General features: G+C 45.9%; 1 protein-coding gene across 7 annotated transcripts in view; it reads right to left on the bottom strand.

The window, feature by feature from the left end:
• The window catches only part of LOC119970193 (UDP-glucuronosyltransferase 2A1-like), a 119324-nt gene that overhangs the window by 24610 nt on the left and 78507 nt on the right, over positions 1–16207 (bottom strand). For all 7 annotated transcript variants that reach the window (XM_038804426.1, XM_038804429.1, XM_038804431.1 and 4 more), the window contains 2 exons: positions 10901–11032; positions 3709–3796 (listed from right to left, as the gene is read on the bottom strand). In XM_038804426.1, the coding sequence (XP_038660354.1) occupies positions 3709–3796; positions 10901–11032 (220 nt within the window). The remainder of the gene's footprint in view (positions 1–3708; positions 3797–10900; positions 11033–16207) is intronic.

Genomic DNA, 16207 nt, shown 5'->3' with positions numbered 1-16207 from the left:
ATGTGGAATTTCTGCAGCTTTTACAGAAGAACTTAAGAAAAAGGAGGAGTAGCCAATTCAGCTTGTCGAGCCCGCTCTGTCATTCAATGTGATCATCACTGATCTTCTACTTCAACATCATTTTCCAACACCAGCCCAGTGTCCCTCGATGTTATCAACATGTAGTGAACATACTCAATAATTGAGCCTGCACAGATCTTTGGAGCAGAGAATTCCAAATATTTCCCACACTCCAAGTGAAGAAATTCTCCCCCATATCAGTCCTAAATGTCCTGCCCGCCATTCTGAGACTGTTCCCCCTGGTTCTAAAGACCCGGGCCAGAGGAAACATCCTTCCTGCATCTACCCGGGCAAGCCCTGTTCTCGGGGCTTCTTTTAAGCTCTGGAGAGTAGAGGCCTCATCTACTTAATCATTCCACAAAGGACCATCCCTTCATTCCAGGAATTAATTTAGTGAACATTCGTTGCACTCCCGCTATGACAAGAATATCTTTCTTTTGGTAAGGAGACCAAAACTGCACACAATACTCCAAGTGTCACCTCACCAAGTCACTATATAATTACATGAAAACAGAGTGGCATGGTGGTACAGTGTTTAGCACTGCTGCCAACGGCGCTGAGGACCCGGGTTCGATTACAGGCCCCGGGTCACTGTCTGTGTGGAGTTTGCACATTCTCCCCGTCCCTGCGTGGGTTTCACCCCCACAACCTAAAGATGCACAGATTAGAATGATTGGCCACGCTAAATTGTCTCTTAATTGGAAAAATATAATTGGATAGTCTAAATTTATATTTTAAAAATAATTACATTGAAACATCCTGTACTCAAATCCTTTTGTAATAAATGCCAAGATATCATTTTCCTTCTTAATTGCTTGCTGTACCTGCACGCTAGCATTTAGTGACTCATGAACAAGGACACCAAGTTCCTTTGGGGTTCAACACTTCTCAGCTTCTCGCCATTTAAGAAATTCTGTTTTCCTACCAAAGTGAATTCCGCCAAAGTTACAGCAGTCAAGCTTGGGAACCCCTATGGAACCACACCCAATAAAGACGAGCAGCCATTGAGATTTCTTTGCAGCTTTGCACTAAGTTTAAAGCAGGTTGCAAAAGGATTGCAACTTCAGAAATCCATTGATAACAACTCCATGTAAAAGCACTCCAACATATACTCAGCGAAATCTGAATCACGAACAATTTTAGCAATCACTATTCTACAAAAAAAGTAGGTATATAATAATGGAAAATCAACCTTGATTTATTTTAACACCTGGCCTGAAATCGGCATCTGCGTGGGTTTCATCCGGGTGCTCCGGTTTCCTCCCACAGTCCAAAGATGTGTAGGTTAGGTGGATTGGCCATGCCAAATTGCCCCTTAGTGTCCAACGGTTAGATGGGGTTATGGGGTTACAGGGATAGGGCGGGGGAGTTGGCCTGGGGAGTGTGCTCTTTCAGAGGGTCAGTGCAGACTCGATGGGATGAATGGCCTCTTTCTGCACTGTAGATATTCTATGATTCTACGATGTTAAAAATTGATGAGTGAAAATGAGTTTCCCCAAAGACTTGACCCATGTATTTGAACACACCGCTGAAAGAATGTTTATCACACTTTTTCACCAAAATGTTTAGTAACCTCATAACAGTTAAGCATTTGTAGCAGTTTGTAAAAAAAAAGCTGTAAATTGATTTAACAGTTGTTAATATTGTTGAGCATCCGACTTAAAAAAAAGGACATTTGCTAAAACATTGAATAGAATGTTATTATTATTATTATTATTTGTGCCTCATTAAATTCACATTTAAAACAATTTCCTTTTCATTAAACATGCAATAGGTATCTATCCCACTGATGGTAAGTTTTCCAAGGTAATAGAGGAGCCACAAAGACTAAGGTTCAGCCCCAATGGGTGTTGAGTTGGTTGATCTTGGCCTTGGTAGAAGTAAGGCACAATAATAGCATTCCTGGAGTAGGGAGATCACCCGGAAGTTCCACTTGTGATTACTATCCAGTAACGTCATCCTGCAAGTGCATCCCTGTAGACTTTGGATGAGCAGTGATCAGGCTCTGCTAATATGCCGCTTACAGCCAAAGAACAAGGAACAAAGTACAGCACAGGAACAGTATGCGTTAAAAGCCTTGGATTTTTCTTAACCCTATTTGCCAATGACTTTTCGTGTCCCATTCTAGCTCTTCTGACTCCTTGCTTAAGTTCCTTCCTACTTTCCTTATATTCCACACAGGCTTCGTCTGTCCCTAGCCTTCTACCCCTGACAAATGCCTCCTTTTTCTTTTTGATGAGGACTACAATATATCTCGTTATCCAAGGTTCCCAAAATTTGCAGTATTTATCCTTCTTCCGCACAGGAACATGCCGGTCCTGAATTCCTTTCAACTGACATTTGAAAGCCTCCCACATGTCAGATGTTGATTTACCCTCAAACATCCGCCCCCAATCTAGGTTCCTCAGTTCCCGCCTAATATTGTTACAATTAGCCTTCCCCCAATTTAGCACATTCACCCTAGGACCACTCTTATCCTTGTCCACCAGCTAAACATTCCAGGATTTAGATGTTTCAGGCGGGATAGAGGGGGATGTAAAAGGGGTGAAGGAGTTGCGCTACTGGTTAGGGAGAATATCACAGCTGTACTACGGGAGGACACCTCAGAGGGCAGCGAGGCTATAAGGGTAGAGATCAGGAATAAGAAGGGTGCAATGACAATGGTGACTTACTGAAACTTACTCAATTGTGGTCACTGTTCCCGAAATGCTCCCCTACTGAAATGTCTACCACCTGGCCGGGCTCATTCCCGAAAACCAGGTCCAGTACAGCCCCTTCCCTAGTTGGACTGTCTACATATTGTTTTAAGAAGCCCTCCTGGATGCTCCTTACAAACTCTGCCCCGTCTAAGCCCCTAGCACTAAGTGAGTCCCAGTCAATATTGGGGAAGTTGAAGTCGCCCATCACAACAACCCTGTTGTTTTTACTCGTTTCCAAAATCTGTCTACCTATCTGCTCCTCTATCTCCCGCTGGCTGTTGGTAGGCCTGTAGTAAACCCCCACCATTGTGACTGCATCCTTCTTATTCCTGATCTCTACCCTTATAGCCTCGCTGCCCTCTGAGGTGTCCTCCCGTAGTACAGCAGTGATATTCTCCCTAACCAGTAGCGCAACTCCTCCACCCCTGTTACATCCCCCTCTATCCCGCCTGAAACATCTAACTCCTGGAACGTTTAGCTGCCAATCCTGTCCTTCCCGCAACCAGGTCTCTGTAATGGCAACAACGTCATAGTTCCAAGTACTGATCCAAGCTCTAAGTTCATCTGCCTTACCTGTAATACTTCTTGCATTAAAACATATGCACTTCAGGCCACTAGACCCGCTGTTTTCAGCAACATCTCCCTGTCTGCTCTTCCTCAGAGCCATACTGGCCCTATTCCCCAGTTCTCCCTCAATGCTTTCACCTTCTGACCTATTGCTCCGGTACCCACCCCCCGCCACACTACTTTAAACCCTCCCGTGTGACACTAGCAAACCTCACGGCCAGGATATTCAAAATTCACTTTCTTGCCGTACATGCAGATAAGGAAGCGGAGGGCAATTAGCTACGACAAAACCCAATCCCAGGAAGAAATCAAAACCTTTTAAACAAATTAAGGCGATGGAGGAAAGAATATTGGTGAGAAAGTAATGGACTAGGGCTCTTACCAAGCAGGTCATTTTGAGGCAGCCATTTATACAGCTTTGTGTTAGGTGCCAGCGCCTTCGGTTGATCACCGGAATAGCTCCAAAGGACCTGAAAGATATCAGAACTGGGATTAAATAGACAAGCTCAACAAAACATGGTGCTGAATCCTCAGGAATTTGAGGAAGATAGTGCACAGGTGTTAGAACATAGAACATAGAACGATACAGCGCAGTACAGGCCCTTCGGCCCACGATGTTGCACCGACATGGGAAGTCAAAAACTAAAGGCCATCTAACCTACACTATGCCATTATCATCCATATGCTTATCTAATAAACTTTTAAATGCCCTCAATGTTGGCGAGTTCACTACTGTTGCAGGTAGGGCATTCCACGGCCTCACCACTCTTTGCGTAAAAATCCTACCTCTGACGTCTGTCCTATATCTATTACCCCTCAATTTAAGGCTATGTCCCCTCGTGCTAGCCACCTCCATCCGCGGGAGAAGGCTCTCACTGTCCACCCTATCTAACCCTCTGATCATTTTGTATGCCTCTATTAAGTCACCTCTTAACCTTCTTCTCTCTAACGAAAACAACCTCAAGTCCATCAGCCTTTCCTCATAAGATTTTCCCTCCATACCAGGCAACATCCTGGTAAATCTCCTCTGCACCCGTTCCAAAGCTTCCACGTCCTTCCTATAATGAGGCGACCAGAACTGTACGCAATACTCCAAATGCGGCCGTACCAGTGTTCTAGTATAACATTGATGGAGGTCTGTTGGAAAGGCCGCAAGCTCATAAGTCTTTGTGGGGCCTTGTGGGAATGAAATTAGACCAACTTCCTTGTCGCGATGGTGGTTAAGTGGGCTGGACCATGGGCAGGACTTCCATAATTTAGAGATCCATGCCTCGGCAATCAATCCGAAACTGGCGTAGTGTTGGCCAAAGGTACGTCTAGTTTCACCGTGCATATCTTAGCGATAGGGGCCAGCGTAGCGTCTTCCTGGCATTCAGACTGGGATGGGGCCAGAACCCATGGGTGATGGGTGGAAATTTTTTTTTTTTTAAAGTGACTCCCTTTTTAGGAAAAATCCAGATGTCAAATCCTGATGTTACAGATACCAGACCAGATCCCCAACAGTGGCTATGATACTGGACCAGAACCACAACGTTTGTTTTTAACACTGTGCAGAAAGACTGATTCGCTCCAGGAGTGATTGCATGAGAAATAGGGCTTGGTTATTTTTACAAACAAAACTTTATAATAACAAAAGAAAATCAATATTTAAACTTTTAAACTTCAAACCTAACAAATACAGCTTATCTTTTAACCCTAACAGATGATTTCCTATTCAACAGCATGGAAAATGAACGTACACCTCTCAACTCCACTGACACAGACAGGCAAAAACGACAGTTGCATTAGACAACATCTTCCTGCTGGTAGTGAGGGTCTTTTAGGCCCTGTCTGAAAGCCTGTTTCTGTAGTAGCTTTTTCATGGCCTCCTCTGATTGTTCTCCAAATCCTTCTGCTCCCACCTGTTCAAACAGGATTCGTTTATCTCTCTGAGCTCCCCTCAGCCCCTTAAAGATGGTTCTGTCCAGACATATGCAGACTTTAAAAAAAAAATTTAGAGTACCCAATTATTTTTTCCAATTAAGGGGCAATTTAGAGTGGCCAATCTACCTATCCTGCACATCTTTGGGTTGTGGGGGTGAAACCCACACAGACACGGGGAGAATGTGCAAACTCCACATGGACAGTGACCCAGGGCCGGGATTCGAACCCGGGCCCGCAGCGTCGTAGGCAGCAATGCTAACCACTGTGCCACCGTGGACGTATGCAGACTTGAACTCATTATTGCTCTCTGGACTTTTGATTCCAAACTCTTGTTTTCACAAAACAGCAAGGCCATGTAATGAAAATGCAACTATCCTCCAATTTACGGACAAAAGGGGCCATCAGACTCCATAATGGGCTACTGGCTGACAGACAAGAGTGTCCCAGATGACAATGGATCTTGAGTGAATCACCCCGGCTGAATACGATAATCTTGTTCATTCCCATTAAGAGTTTAAGTCTGAATGGGACAATGTCACTCCGGCCAGGTGCGGCCGTATATCTCTGACTCAGTGCTAGCAATTTTATCCTCAGGCTGTTACCCCCAAATTGCCCACTACATCTTTGATCCAATTTCCCAACATCTCCCAGATGTCACTTCCTGAGCTGATCGACCTTTGATAGATTTTCTAGCTGCATCAGTGTGTAAGGATGAGGAACATGGGAACATTAAGTCGTAGGCCATTCAGCCCTTCAGACCTGTTCTACCATTCAATTTGATTCTGGCTGATCTGCAGCTCAACTCCATTTACCTTGTGCTTCATAACCTTTGATATTCTTGCCGACTAATAATCTATCAACCTCTGCCTTGAAAGTTCCAGGAGATTCAACAGTCAAAGCATTTTGGGAGAGATTGTTCTAGATTTCTTCTACGCTCTGACTGAAAGAGTGATTTCACTCCTGGATAACCTAGCTCTACTTTTAAGATTATCCACACCTTTGGGTTGGGGAGGTGAAACCCACGCATGGCACAGGGAGAATGTGCAAACTCCACATGGACAGTGACCCAAGGCCGGGATTCGAACCTGGGACCTCAGCACCGTAGGCAGCAGTGCTAACCACTGCACCACCATATCTCCCGAGAACATGCCATGCTAGACTGGATATTGTGTAATGAGAAAGGAATAATTTGCAATCTAGTTGTGCGAGCCCCTTGGGGATGAGCAATCATAATCTTCATCGAGATGGAGAGTGATGTAGTTGATTCTGAGACTAAGGTCCTGAAACTAAATAAAGGAAACTACGATGGTATGAGGTGCGAGTTGGCTATGATGGATTGGCGAACCTAACTGAAAACAATAACGGTGGATAGGCAACGACAAACATTCAAAGAACACATGCGTGAACTGCAACAATTGTTCATTCCTGGCTGGCGCAAAATCAAATCGGGGAAAGGTGGCCAAACCAAGGCTCACAAGGAAAATTAGAGACAGTACTGTATTAGATCCAAGGAAGAAATGGCTGACCAACTAAACACATACTTTGGTGCTGACGTCATAAAAGAGGACATAAATAATGTACCAGAAATGTTGGGGAACACAGGGTTTAGTGAGAGGGAGGAACTGAAGGAAATCAGAATTAGTAAGGAAATGGTGTTGGGGAAATTGATGGGATTGAAGGTCGATTAGGTGAATTAGACATTCTGAGTTCTCGCTCCGTGTACCCGAACAGGCTCCGGAATGTGGCGACTAGGGGCTTTTCACAGTAACTTCATTGCTGTGTTAATGTAAGCCTACTTGTGACAATAAAGACTATTATTACTATCCCTAGGGTCTGATAATCTACATCCTAGAGTACTTATTGAAATGGCCGTAGAAATAGTGGATATATCGGTGGTCACCTTCGCAGATCCTATAGAGTCTGGAACAGTTCTTACAGTTTGCAGGGTAGTGAATGTAACTCCACTATTTAAGGAGGGAGATGGAGATAAAACAGGGAATTATCGACCTGTAAGCCTGACGCCAGTAGTAGAGAAAATGCTAGGGTCCGTTATAAAAGAATTAATAGCAGAGCATTTGGAAAACAGCGGTAGGATCGGACAGTGTCAGCATGGATTTACAAAAGGGAAATCATACTTTACAAATCTATTGGAATTCTTCGAGGGTATAATTCGCAGAGTTGATGAGGGGGAGCCAGTGGATGTGGTTTATTTGGACTTTCAGAAGGCTTTTGACAAGTCCAGATTAGTGTGCAAAATTAAAATGCATGAGATTGGAGGTAGTGTTTTGAGATGTATAGAAAACTGGTTGGCAGACAGGAAATAAAGAGTAGGAATGAACGATTTTTTCCAAACGGCAGGAAGTAACTAGGGGGTAATGCATGGATCGGTGCTGGGACCCCAGCTATTCACAATACATATTAATGATTTGGATAGGGCAGCACGGTGGTGCAGTGGTTAGCATTGCTGCCTCACGGTACTGAGGTCCCAGGTTCGATCCCGGCTCTGGGTCACTGTCCGTGTGGAGTTTTCGCATTCTCCCCGTGTTCGCATGGGTTTCGCCCCCATAACCCAAAAATGTGCAAGGTAGGTGGATTGAACAGGCTAAATTGTCCTTTAATTGGAAAAAAAAGAAATTGGGTACACTAAATTTATTTAAAAAAAATAAATAAATAAAATAAAAATAATTAATGATTTGGATGAGGGAACTAAAGGCAAGATCTCCAGATTTTCAGATGACACAAAGTTGTGGGAGGGTGAGCTGTGAGGAGGTTGCAGAGATACTTTAATGAGTGTGGACAAATTGAGTGAGTGGACAAATGCATGGCAGACGCAGTATAATATGGATTAATGTGGGGTTATCCAGTTTGGTAGCAAAAGCAGGAAAACAGATTACTTTCTGAATGGCTACAGATTGAGAGCGGGGAATGTGCAACAAGACCCTGGGTGTCCTTCCTTGTACACCAGTCACTGAAGGTAAGCATGCAGGTGCAGCAGGTGGTACAGAAGGCAAATGGTATATTGGCCTTCATAGCGAGAGGATCAGAGTACAGGAGCAGGGACATCTTGCTGCAATTATAGAGGGCCTTGGTGAGACTACACCTGGAATATTGTGTACAGTTTTGGTCTCCTTATCTGAGGAAGATGTCCTTGCTACAGAGGGAGCGCAGTGAAGATTTACTAGACTGATTCCTGGGATGGTAGAACTGACGTATGAGGAGAGATTGAGTTGGTTTCGATTATATTCTCTGGATTTTAGAAGAATGAGGAGGATCTCATAGAAACCTACACAATTCTAACAGAACTAGACAGGGCAGATGCAGGACGTATGTTCCTGATGACCGGGGAGTCCAGAACCAGAGATCGCAGTCTGAGGATACGGGGTAAACCATTTAGGACTGAGATGAGACTGAGTGAAGGTGTTCTGCAAAACAGTCATCCAGTATGCGTTTAGTCTCCCCAGTGTAAAGGAGACCGAATTGGAATGTCTATTGTATCTGAAAACATGACCCCGATCTTCCTGTCGCCTGTCATTTTAACTCAGCTTCTTTCTCTCATGTCCACATGTCTGTTCTTGGCCTGCTGCAATGCTCCAGTGAAGGCTGGCATACGCTGGAGGAACAGCACCTCATCTTCTGGTTGGACACGTTGAGTTTGGCAACTTTCGATTTTTGACCTTTCTCCTCCATATTAAACGCCCCCTTCTTAAAAAAAATCCCATACTTGGATTGCCTCAATGCAAACCCCCCCCCCCCCCCCCCCCCCCCCCCGTCTCTCACACCAGCCACCTGTCTCTTATTCTTAAAGTTGCTGTCTTTTGTTGCAGTTTCTACAATTCTAACACATTCTCCCTCCTTTCAGCTCTTGCGAAGAGTCTATGCACTCAAAATGTTAACTCTGTTTCTCTCCTTATAGATGCTGACAGACCTGCTGAGTTTTTCCGGAATCCTCTGTTCTTGTTTCAGATTCCAGTGTCCACAGTATTTTGCTCATTTTAGTGTAAAACAACAAAACAGGACTTGGCAAGATTTGTTACTGGAAAGTATCCTTTGAAACACACAGCATAACTGTGTTCAGCCTGGAAAATTGCCACTGAACTATCAGACCAGCATTTCAATCCAGCGATCTTCAGGATATAGGTGAAAACCAATAACAGGTTATAGGTGAGTGAAGGCTAGCCTCCATCTGTAATGTTCATAATATGGAGCAGCGAGCACAACTCGGCAGTACAGGAAGAGATCAGGGTGTCTTTTTAAAACACCACCCCAATCTCTCAACCCCCCTCGGACACCCCACCTCAGTTTCAGAACACCCCCACCTCCCCAACTTACTTCTTAGGTGAACCTTGAGCTCCCCCTCGCCCCATGTCTTAAGGGCAGGGCATCCCCTGTTCCATTCCCTGGCAAAGGCAATCTGGCACCTTCGTCCCTGGGCACTGCCAGTCTGGCACCCTGGCAGTGACCCTGCCAGCTTGGCAGTTCCAGGGAGCCATGCAGGCAGTACCAATGTGCCTGGGTGCCAGTGGGAGTGTCAGCGAACCACCCTGCCCAGAGCCTGACCGGAGCAGAGGCCTCCGATGGCCAGGGGAGACCCTTTCAGGTGCCATAGCACCTGGCCCACATTTTTGTGGACCTGTGCTAAAGGGTGCCATGGCAAGGACCCCCAGGTAACCTTTCCCACCTAGAATCACAAAGGCAGCTGACACACGAGGAGACCAATGCCTGCAAGTTGCCCTCCAAGTCACACGCCATTCCAAGTCACACGCCATTCCAAGTCACACGCCATCCTGACTGTTGCTGGGTCAAAATCCTGTAACTCCCTCCCCAACTGCAGCAGTGAAAGAAGGCAGCTCACCGCTACCTATTCAAGGGCAATTAGGGTGGCCAACACATGCTGGCCTTGCCAGCGATGCCTACATTTCAAGCAAGATTTTAAAAGGTGTGTGGCTTGTACTTGGCAACTCACCAGGGTGACATGTTTGGAAAGGGGAACTTTTGAAGGAAATACGTTACATTTGCAGACCCTTGTCCCATCTCTTTGTACTTAATGTACTTGCCCTAGATGGGTCCTCAATCAAAACATTGCTTAGAATTGTCACATTCTGCATAAAATAAACAAAAAGCATCGGCCTTGACGATTGAAAATGAAATGAAAATCGCTTATTGTCACGAGTAGGCTTCAATGAAGTTACTGTGAAAAGCCCCTAGTCGCCACATTCCGGCGCCTGTCTGGGGAGGCTGGTACGGGAATCGAACCGTGCTGCTGGCCTGCTTGGTGTGCTTTAAAAGCCAGCGATTTAGCCTGGTGAGCTAAACCAGCCCCTGAGTACCTGAATTGGATTGGATTGGATTTGTTTATTGTCACGTGTACCGAGGTACAGTGAAAAGTATTTTTCTGCGATCATTAAGTAATAATCATTAAGTACCTCTGCTAGAAGTGGAAAAGTCCTTTCCACTGATGCATTTTAGACAACTTCAAATTGGGCCTGGACTTTAGCACACCAACTTACTAAATACTGGGAGGTAGTGAAGGTTATCTTCACCGATGTTAAAGTTGGCTTTTTGCCGTGACCTCAAAATCTTCACCTTATCCTAATTTTTCTAAGACCCGATGCGAATGCACATATAATAAGCGTTTGCAAGGTGAGACAAACCTTTTGCGGAATTTGTCCCAATGCATCAGCAATCATGTTTGCCTTCTCAGCTGTAAGGTTCTTAACCATGGAGCCCAGAGAAAACACCACAACGCCATGCTCTCCAGAACTCTGAACAAACTCTTCCAACTCCTGTAAAACAAACAGACATGGTTAATGAATCTAGAATGGTGTTTACATTGGCTATCGAATTATTTTGAAAGTGGGCTGCTTCGCGCAGGGACACCAGTTTGGCGGCCCTGGTTACGGCACCTCTGCCGCTCCCGCCGGCGCGGTACTCCACCAGCCCTACAGTGGTAGCGGCTCTTCGGATCTGGAGCCAGTGGAGGAGGCACATAGGGGAAGTGAGAGCATCAGCGCGGACCCCAATCTGCGGCAATCACCGATTTGCCCCGGGGAACATGGACGGTGGATATAGACTGTAGCGGAGGGCGGGGATTGCGAGGGTGGGTGATCTGTTCTTGGAAGGGAGCTTCCCGAGCATGAGGGCGTTGGAGGAGAAGTTTGGGCTGGCGGGAGGGAATGACTTTAGATACTTACAGGGGCGAGATTTCGTGCGCAGACTGATGCCATCCTTCCCACGCCTCCCGCCAAAGGGGAGGCAGGACAGGGTAGTTTCTCGGGGGGAGGTTGGAGAGGATAGAGTCTCAGATATTTACAAAGAACTAATGGGAGCAGAGGATACACAGACTGAGGACCTGAAGCTTAAGCGGGAGGAGGAGCTCGAGTGGGGGGTGGGGGGGGGGGGGGGGGGGGGGGGGGGGGGGGGTGGGGGGGGGGGGGGGCAGATAGAGGACGGTATTTGGGCAGAAGCTCTGGGCAGAGTAAACACGACCGCAACATGCGCCAGGCTCAGTCTGATCCAGTTTAAGATCGTGCACCGGGCCCACATGACAGTGGCCCGGATGAGTAAATTCTTCGAGCTGGAGGACAAGTGTGCCAGATGCGCCGGTGGGCCGGCTAATGTTCTGGTCGTGCCCCAAACTCAGGGGGTACTGGCAGGGATTCATGGACATCATGTCCCGAGTTTTGAAAACTTTGGTGGTAATGAGTCCTGAGGTGGCAATCTTTGGGGTGTCGGAGTCCAGGAGGAGAAGGAGGCCTTTGCTTCCCTGGTAGCCCGGCGACGAATACTGTTGGCATGGAGGGACTCAAGGCCCCCGAAGACCGAAGCATGGCTATCAGATATGGCGAGCTTTCTGGGTCTAGAGAAAGTTAAGTTCGCCTTGAGAGGTTCACTATCGGCATCCGCCCGGAGGTGGCAGCCATTCATTGACTTCTTCGCGGAGAATTAATCATCAGCAGCGGGGGGATGGGGCTAGGGTAGAGTAGGGTCGGGGGTGGTTTAGACAGGTCCTTGCGAGAATGGAGTTGTGGTTTGTACTATGCGTTATTTGCTTTTCTTTTTGTACAGTACTATACAATGTCATTGTTTTATATGCCAAAAATACCTCAATAAAATTGTTTATATACAAAAAAATTATATTGAAAGTGGTCATTGCTTAATCGGAATTAGGATATTTTGTTGCCCAGGGAGCAGAGGGAGGAAAATCAGGGAAGGAAACAGTATTACGGTGGCTGAGAGGACATTTGATGAGGACTCGAATACTGAGGTAGTATGGGCTGAGTTAAGAAACAGGAAAGGAGAGGTCACCCTGTTAGAGCTTTTCTATAGGCATCCGAAAAGTTCCAGAGGTGTAGAGGAAAGGATTGCAAAGATGATTCTGGATAGGAGCGAAAATAACAGGGTAGTTGTTATGGGGACTTTAACTTTCCAAATATTGACTGGAAACACTATAGTTCGAGTACTTTAGATGGATCCGCTTTTGTCCAATGTGTGCAGGAGGGTTTCCTGATGCAGTATGTAGATAGACCAACAAGAGGCGAGGCCGTATTGGATTTGGTACTGGGTAATGAACCAGGACAGGTGTTAGATTTGGAAGTAGGTGAGCATTTTGGTGATAGTGACCACAATTCGATTACGTTTACTTTAGCGATGGAAAGGGATAGGTATAAACCGCAGGGCAAGAGTTATTGCTGGGGGAAAGGCAATTATGATGCGATGAGGCAAGACTTAGGATGCATCGCCTGGAAAGGAAAACTGCAGGGGATGGACACAATGGAAATGTGGAGCATGTTCAAGGAACAGCTACTGCGTGTCCTTGATAAGTATGTACCTGTTAGGCAGGGAGGAAGTGGTCGAGTGAGGGAACCACGGGTTACTAAAGCAGTTGAAACACTTGTCAAGAGGAAGAAGGAGACTTATGTGAAGATGAGACGTGATGGTTCAGTTGGGTCGCTTGAGAGTTACAAGTTAGCTAGGAAGGCTCTAAAGAGAGAGCTAAGAAGACCCAAGCGAGGACATGAGAAGTCTTTGGCAGGTAGGATCAAGGATAACCCTAAAGCTTTCTATAGGTATGTCAGGAATAAAAGAATGACTAAGGTAAGAGTAGGGCCAGTCAAGGACAATAGTGGGAAGTTGTGCGTAGAGTCCGAGGAGATAGAAGAGGTGCTAAATGAGTATTTTTCGTCAGTATTCACACAGGAAAAAGACAAAGTTGTCGAGGAGAATACTGAGATACAGGCTACTGGACTAGAAGGGCTTGAGGTTCATAAGGAGGAGGTGTTAGCGATTCTGGAAAGTGTGAAAATAGATAAGTCCCCTGGGCCAGATGGGATTTATCCTAGGATTCTCTGGGAAGCTAGGGAGGAGATTGCTGAGCCTTTGGCTTTGATCTTTAAGTCATCTTTGTCGACAGGAATAGTGCCAGAGGACTGGAGGATAGCAAATGTTGTCCCCTTGTACAAGAAGGGGAGTAGAGATAACCCCGGTAACTATAGACCAGTGAGCCTTACTTCTGTTGTGGGAAAAGTCTTGGAAAGGTTTATAAGAGATAGGATGTATAATCATCTGGAAAGGAATAATTTGATTAGAGATAGTCAACATGGTTTTGTGAAGGGTAGGTCGTGCCTCACAAACCTCATTGAGTTCTTCGAGAAGGTGACCAAACAGGTGGATGAGGGTAAAGCAGTTGATGTGGTGTATATGGATTTCAGTAAAGCGTTTGATAAGGTTCCCCACGGTAGGCTATTGCAGAAAATACAGAGTAATGGGATTCAGGGTGATTTAGCAGTTTGGATCAGAAATTGGCTAGCTGATAGAAGACAGAGTGGTGGTTGATGGGAAATGCTCTGACTGGTGTCCAGTTACTAGTGGACACCAGGATCTGTTTTGGGGCCGTTGCGGTTTGTCATTTTTATAAATGACCTGGAGGAGGGCGTAGAAGGATGGGTGAGTAAATTTGCAGATGACACTAAAGTCGGTGGAGTTGTGGACAGTGCAGAAGGATGTTACAAGTTACATAGATAAGCTGCAGAGCTGAGCTGACAGGTGGCAAATGGAGTTTAATGCAGAAAAGTGTGAGGTGATTCATTTTGGAAGGAATAACAGGAAGGCAGAGTACTGGGCTAATGGTAAGATTCTTGGTAGTGTGGACAAGCAGAGAGATCTCGGTGTCCATGTCCATAGATCCCTGAAAGTTGCCACCCAGGTTAAGAGGGTTGTTAAGAAGGCGTACGGTGTGTTAGCTTTTATTGGTAGAGGAATTGAGTTTCGGAGCCATGAGGTCATGTTGCAGTTGTACAAAACTCTGGTGTGGCCGCATTTGGAGTATTGTGTGCAGTTCTGGTCACCACATTATAGGAAGGATGTGGAAGCATTGGAAAGGGTACAGAAGAGATTTACAAGAATGTTGCCTGGTATGGAGGGAAGATCATATGAGGAAAGGCTGAAGGACTTGAGGCTGTTTTCATTAGAGAGAAGGTTAAGAGGGGACTTAATTGAGACATACAAGATGATCAGAGGATTAGATAGGGTGGACATTGAGAGTCTTTTTCCTCGGATGGTGATATCCAGCACGAGGGGACATAGCTTTAAATTGAGGGGAGATAGATATAGGACAGATGTCAGAGGTAGGTTCTTTACTCAGAGAGTAGTAAGAGCGTGGAATGCCCTGCCTGCAACAGTAGTGGACTCGCCAACACTAAACACATTCAAATGGTCATTGGATAGGCATATGGACGATAAGGGAATAGTGTAGAGGGACTTTAGAAGGGTTTCACAGGACGGTGCAATATCGTGGGCCGAAGGGCCTGTACTGCGCTGTAATGTTCTATGTTCTATGTTTTATGAAACATTCCACTGGTCTCCTGCCACCTGATGCCATATTCCTGACCTCTTACCAAAATTAAGGTTGGGTTTGCAAAGACCAATCACTGCCCAAGCCTGGGCACACACCAGTGGGCCAAACCTCTGAACACAGAATCTTCCATTGATGGTGCCAGTGTGCTAATTCTGGCATTGGGCCTTTTATTTTAAACTCAAGGTGGAATAGTCCGGCCCTTTTCACCTGCGGGACCTTCTGGTCCCATCGATGGTGACCCCGCGGCAGGTTTCCCGGTGGTGGACTTTGTACTATCTAGGAACTATCTACTTTGCCCTGGATTTGCCAACTCCCTTTCAGTGGCTCATTTTATCAATGCATGAAATGAGCCATTGTCATGCAGATTATATTAAAATGAATCATCTCCAGAATCTTAGGTCAGACCACTTGCCTCAAATCATAGCAACCTCTCAGTTTCAAGTCGGGCAGAGCTGACAAAAAGATCGGGATTTGCCAAATAAACAATAAATAACACAAATGATAGTGTGATTAACACGGTGACATTGGGACTTCCTTCCGGTGGCTGCATGTAGGGAGAAGTCACACACGAGGTAGCTCCCCCTTTTTGCTCAGTTTCTGGGGAGAGTTTTGAGTAAAACTCCACCTAATCGATGTTATAAGTTGTCCACATAAGGTAAATGCCAAGAAGGACCAGGGCAAAGAAAATTGTGGATAGAAATTTTTCAACAGAGTTAGAGGCTTCTGGAGGCTCCTCAGTGGGGAAAATGGTGGAGACTGCTCCTGTGACTCCTGCCACTCCAATAACGGCCGAGATGCTTGCCGGCGTCCTGTCGGTGAAACTTGAGAAGCAATGGAGGATTGTGTCCGGGGACCTTTTTAAGTCGATGGAGGATGCCCTGGCTCCCATTTGGTCGGGTTACAAAAGGCCAATGAGACGGTAAAAGCGCGTGGTGCAGAGATTAAGGGTGTGGAGACAGCGCTTTCAAAACATAGCGACCAGATTGCCCCACTAGATGCTGATACCTCTCTGAAGGTTGGTATAAATAAAGCACTGAGAGCCAAGGCTGACGATCTGGATAATCTGGTTGACGTGAAAGAGACTCCAGGATGGTATGTTGCCTCC

This window comes from Scyliorhinus canicula, chromosome 8 (assembly GCF_902713615.1).
Source record: "Scyliorhinus canicula chromosome 8, sScyCan1.1, whole genome shotgun sequence".
Classification (NCBI taxonomy): Eukaryota; Metazoa; Chordata; class Chondrichthyes; order Carcharhiniformes; family Scyliorhinidae; genus Scyliorhinus; species Scyliorhinus canicula.
Note: the sequence above shows the minus strand (reverse complement) of the source record. Positions and strands in the feature narration are given on the sequence as shown.